Below are 6,238 nucleotides of genomic sequence, written 5' to 3'. Positions count from 1 at the left end.
ACTTTTCAGTAAACTGTGGTGTTTCTTGGTTCACATCTCATTAATAATCCCACAAAAGCATCTTTCGGATCAGCCCGAGTCAACATGTCAGAGTCACAGCTGCCGTACTGTACTGTCTGCAAAGTGCACCGTCAGCCTGATGGAAATAGACTGTTTGCTTAACCGTTAAGCAACCCAGATATTTTAATGAACTAAAGGAGTGGAGTTTATTTTTTTTTATGCAAAAAGGAGTTAAAACCCAAATTGTTCAAACACATTTACATTTATTTAAACAGTCTGTGTCAGTTACTTCTAACAAAATAAATACTATATGTATCACTAGTGAAAACGTGATCAAACCTATGGCAAGTTTGAGTAAATTATTCATTACCTTTGGCTAGTATTTATAATATAAATATGTGACCAGGTAATAGTTTGATGAACAACGAATAGCCCCACTCTTTTTGCATCTTTTGTTACTTCACTCTTTATTAAACCATAACTGTGGAAATAATGATTAATTTTCAAATAATTAAACAAATTCAAAGCAAATAAATCAACAAACAAAGCCCATGATACTCTCTGCTATCCTTGCCACATTAATATAATAATATATAATACCTGTGAAAACTCAGAAAACTTTAATGACAGGGAGCATTTTCCCATTAAATGATGACAACAGCACATTTTAATATACAGCTAGGGTCATAAATGTCCACTTGCGGTGATTTGAAGGTTAAAATAATTTAATTTAGCTTGGCCAAAAAGAGAAACAGACATTGTTTGGCATCCTTAAAAATGGTGTTTCAATCCCCACAATTCTCCATTAAAAGGTTAAGCCTTCAGATGCTAAACTAAGCATTAACAGCATTACTAGAATAACATGGACATAACAGGGGAAAAGAGACTAATAAATAAATACTACACTCTTAATCAAGCTACAATAAAGGTTTTATCATTTAATGTATGCAAAAAAAACTGTTGTGTAGTATCTGGTTCACAGAAACATGACTCATTTTGTTTCCCAATAAATAAAGTGAAGGGTGACTAATAGTTTTATTAGACCACGGATATCTGGTGCTCTGTTATTAAATGAACATTCAATTTAATCTGTTATTCCAAGTGGATTTAGCAAACACGACACACTCAAATCAAAAGCTGATTCATTCACACTGAGCTGCGTTGTTCCAGCTCTAAACTGAAGCTCCACTAATAGAAAAGCAATATGTTATATCGAGACGCGTTTATTCAGCGAGTACATTTATAAGCAGCAGTAGATTACCCCAGAGCTGAAAATACAAATCAAACACCAATGCAGGGAACAAATTTTAAACGGGAGATAAATACAGAAACATGATGGAAAACACAAAGCAAAGCAAATAAAAATAACTATATACTATGAAGACAAGTTAAAATGCAGTTAAGATACTGCTGAATATGACTCGTTTCTGTATATAATCTGGTTTTGATTAAACATATATAAATACACTCCAAATACTTGGTTTGATTGCAGTGTAATGTTTGTATTTAAACCTCAGGAAATGAAATCTGTTTTGAGCCTCTTTTCTCACTGTTTTCTTGAATTTTCCATCTGCTTAATCTAACAAACTTGGGTTTTGATAAAACTACATGAGCACCTAGATGTTCCCGATTAAAGTAGTCGTCAACATTTGGGGGTTTTTTTACGTTTTTCAGCCAATCACAGAGCTGCTTGTCAGGGTGTGAGGGTCGTGAGAATCCCACCATCGCCTGAGTTCTGATAACCTGAGGAGGAAACTCTAAGACACTTCTGATTGGCTACGTTCCAACACGCTGCGGGTATAAAACAGCAGCTTGACCTTTCATCGCCATGACCACCATGGCCTTCCTCTGGATCGTCTCCCGCCTTTGTCAGCGCTGCCCGTGAGAGCGGCAGGTTCAGTCGTCTTTCAAAGTTTGAGTTTGATTCAAGCTTTCGACACTTTTATTACTTTTTAAAAGTTGAATGTGTAACTGCTGCATGAATTAGAAGATCTGTGAAACTTTTTTTTTTTTTAATAAAAAGTTGATTATTAGTTTAGGTGGGCCACGGTAACTGCATGTGAGATGATCAGCGCTCAGTTGCAAAGATTACTGTGCAGTTAGATATTGAAGTATTTCAAATGGTCAGTGTGACTCTGCTGGTCCAGCAGCTCTCTGATCAGCATGAAAACGTTTGGTTTCTCAGGTGTTTGGTGCTGACGTTATCTCAGCAAAACAGCTCTTTAAAGTTCTCTTTGTGTCAAAACCTCAGGCTGTGGCGCCCCTGCCATCCCTCCCCGGGTCACTGGCTATGCCCGCATCGTCCACGGCGAGGAGGCAGTGCCTCACTCCTGGCCCTGGCAGGTGTCTCTACAGGTGAGTCAGCTGACCTCAGTAATCGTGAGCAGCTTCTTCTTCTTCTTCATTAACTGAGTTTGCTCTTCTTTTCCTCACAGCAAACCAACGGCTTCCACTTCTGTGGAGGATCTCTGATCAGCGAGCAGTGGGTGGTGACTGCTGCTCACTGTAACGTCAGGTCAGCACGAGAAAACCTCAGCACATCAGCTCACACATCTGTCTGTGGCTGGTTGCTGCTGAAGATGCAAAACTTTAAATAACGAGTCAGACAAATATCATGTATTTATTTAAACCGACAGTGCGACTTCCTTTGTATGAATCAGTTCTGCACAAACATGCAAACCCATAAAAACAGCTCGCACGTGTACAGTTGCACATTTATGGCGGCTCAGTAAATTCCTGAAGCTGATTATTGTAGACTTTTTGTGCGACAGACATGTTGCATTTGTCCTGGACTGTTATGGATAAATTCCCTTTCGACAGGTATTTGTGGTATGAGGATAGCGTGTTTGTGGACTGAATAATAACACTTATTCATTGTGTGATTTGACATTTAAGAGTTGTATTCCTATCCTACTGCTAGGACCTACCACAATGTGATTGCTGGAGAGCACAATAAGGGTTATGGCTCCACTGAAAACATCCAGGTGCTGAAGCCTGCCAAGGTGAGAACCAATCGTCAACCAACGAGCTTTCAGAGCATGCACTTTTCCTTATCTAACCCCTCCCTCCATACTTCTCACAGGTCTTCACCCACCCCAGCTGGAATCCCCAAACCATCAACAATAACATCGCCCTGATCAAGCTGGCCAGCCCTGCTCGCCTGGGCACCAACGTGTCTCCCGTCTGCCTTGCCGACACTACTGACAACTTCGCTGCTGCTGGCATGAAATGCGTCACTACCGGCTGGGGTCTGACTCGTTACAACGGTGAGATCTCTTCCATAGTTGCATGGAGAAAAAACAGAGAGCAGTCTGAGTTTAACCCTCAGTGTAGTTTAATGCAGTTTCTTTCTTTAGCCAACAAAAACGTTAATTCTGCACAAATTATCAAGTTGGAACAGTTGTAGTTAGCGTATTTCTCCATCAGAAATATTATCAGACAAACTATGTGTATTATCAGTATAACAGGCATTTATGGCAGTGACAAAAATGTTCCATGGTGACTGTCCCATAGCTCCCAGTACTCCCAACAACCTGCAGCAGGCTGCTCTGCCTCTGCTGTCCAATGAGGAGTGCAAGCAACACTGGGGCAGCAACATCTCTGATGTCATGATCTGTGCCGGTGGAGCTGGTGCCACTTCCTGCATGGTAAGGACCCACCAGGGAAACCCACAAACCCCATAACACCCCAGAAGTGTGACATCAGAGTGTGGACCGAGGTCATCGATGATAATAAAAAAAACCTGAAAATCAGAGACTGTGTTAGAGTTTGATTTCTTTCAGCAGAGCCTGAATCTACTTTGCCTACTGAGTTTGCTTTAGCATATTTCATCACTTCTTAAAAGGGCAACACAGCATGGTGACCTTCTCTCAGACGCCCACACCATGTGAGCATGTCAGCTTGATATATTAATGAAGGCCTGATTACTTTCCACAAAATTAGCTACAGCCATCTTAATAAAGGCAGATTAGGGCTGTGCATGTGTGTGTTTCTTGTGTATGTTTGTGTCTTCTTTGTAAGTTGTTTCACTCTTTAACAAAGACATTGTATAAGATAGTGTTTTTGTAAATCCCCTAAAAAGAAATAACTTGAGAAAAAACTGTAAAACATGTGAACAAGCCTGAACATCAGCATCTTTTCATATTTACATCAATTGATTTATTTACAAGCACATTTAAAAACAACATAAAATCAACAACAACAACAAACATTACAAAGAAAAGCAACAATCACTTACCTTTAGTTTCCAGAGATGCACAGACTTTTCCAAAGGAACCAAAATACTTGTTAACTCTGCCATCATTTATTCTGCACTCTACAGTTTCACATATTTATTACAGATTAAAATGCCTGCAAAATAAAATGTAATTTACAACAACTATACTAATGTATAGTTGTTGTAAATTAAGGCACCTGGTACACGTCACCATCAGGTGGTGATCAGCTGACAGCTGACAGTCCCTTTCTCTAGCTGAGTGTCCAAGACATTTGATGGTTTGATTACAAAATCGATCATCGACCTGCAGCCTGCGGAATGAACATGGTTTTCCTTATGGACTAAGAGTTATTAACACAGAAGCTGAGTAATAGAACATCACTCAGGTTCAGATTGGGTTGGCCACTTGTCCCAAGCATGCTCCCCCAATGTCCCTAATGGAGTCTGGATGGGGCCCTTCCAAACACCAAGAAGGCCAGGTACTCTAAAGCAGCATCCAGCACCCAAGTGCCAGGAGATGCAAGTATACTCACCCCTGCTTCCACCTCTTACTGAGGGTCGTAAGTCACAGCAGTTGGCTGCTCCTCCCTGAGCCTGGTTCTGCCGGAGGTTTCTTCCTGTTAAAAGGGAGTTTTTCCTTCCCACTGTCTCCAAAGTGCTTGCTCATAGGGGGTCATATGATTGTTGGGTTTTCTCTTTATCTATTATTGTAGGGTCTACGTTACAATATAAAAAGCCTTGAGGCAACTGTTGATGTGATTTGGCGCTATATAAATAAAAATGAAACTCCAGAGTAAAATAGAGTCCTGGTTTAATTTCTAATAAACTTTGGCTCCCTTTAAACTTTCCGGAAACATACAGTTAGTCTATAATTTGTTGGACACAACCATAAATTTTTTACTTTTGCCTAAGTAAACCAAAGAGTAGATAGATATAGATGTAGTCCCCCAGTTTAAGAGCCTTACAATTAACTGAGCAAACCAAGAATAATAATAGTTTCATAAGGACTGTTTTTCAGTGATTCCTGAGATTAGGGACAAAACAGGTTTTAATTTTCTAAAATATATTTTTTGATTTTTCAAAAACATATTTACATATAATTGTTACACAAAGTTTTGGCTGTCTCACCATGTTTTGGTACAATCTCCCAGGTGTAACATTTTTTAATAATTTATGTTTTTGCTGGAGAAGTGCAAGGTTTTGGTCAACACCATCAGACACAAAAAAATGCAAAAATATATATTTTAAATTAAGTTGTTTCAGCCATTTTGACTATTAGCAGCTTCTCTGTTCTACTGTTTATGCACATATGTTTTCAAACTAATTATACCACGTTTAAAAGTAAGATTGTTTTGGCTTTTTATTATTAGAGTTACAGTCATACATATTTTCAGAAGCTTGTATTTAATCTCTATAAGAAACAATCATATTAAGCAGAATGCAAATTACACATTTATTGAGAAAATTATGTATTTTTATTGGAAGATCATGAAGGAGGAAAATATGTGGTTCTCCAAAAGAGAAAAATAAACCAAAACTCCATATTATGGAGTTGACAAGGTGCTGACGGTGGTGACACACTAGTAGAAAACAAGATATTATTTCTTTCAAAATGACCATTAAACCTTAACAACCTTTGTAATATTACAAAGACACATCATAACAATTCTGTTTTTGCACATGTCAAGTTCTACATCTTAATAGTTCACCAGCAGGTAGCTGCCTGCTCCTCCTTGATTCCTAAAGTTCTCTGTGGTTGCGTGATCCTGCTGGACTTTCTCTCCTTATTGTTTCTCTGTGCTTGTTTCCAAAACCTTCTCTTCTGCCTTTTTTCTCTTTCTTTCAGATCACTGATGTTCTTTATTTTTCCCTCTTTCACTCTGTTTCTCCATCTTTCCCTTTCCTTTATGAGAAACTCTTTCTTCAACTCAGGCTGGCTGTTAATTTTTTTTCTCCTTTTTTGATACTCCCTGTTCCTTCTCTTTCGTTCCTCTACTGACAGGTTCCACTTTGCCATTCTAG

The 6,238-nt window shown here is 38.8% G+C and overlaps 1 protein-coding gene across 1 annotated transcript; it reads left to right on the top strand.

Moving 5' to 3' along the window:
* Positions 1-1,841: 1,841 nt before the first annotated feature.
* Positions 1,842-3,754, top strand: LOC102079176 (chymotrypsin B; the record flags this gene model as incomplete). The annotated part of the gene is made up of 6 exons (XM_019359917.1): positions 1,842-1,881; positions 2,252-2,355; positions 2,436-2,515; positions 2,921-3,002; positions 3,083-3,266; positions 3,514-3,754. Coding segments are annotated over 6 exons (660 nt in total), but the record flags the coding sequence as incomplete, so codon positions are not given.
* Between the last annotated feature and the right edge of the window lie 2,484 nt (positions 3,755-6,238).

This window comes from Oreochromis niloticus, linkage group LG1 (genome assembly GCF_001858045.2).
Source record: "Oreochromis niloticus isolate F11D_XX linkage group LG1, O_niloticus_UMD_NMBU, whole genome shotgun sequence".
In the NCBI taxonomy this organism is placed as follows: Eukaryota; Metazoa; Chordata; class Actinopteri; order Cichliformes; family Cichlidae; genus Oreochromis; species Oreochromis niloticus.
Note: the sequence above shows the minus strand (reverse complement) of the source record. Positions and strands in the feature narration are given on the sequence as shown.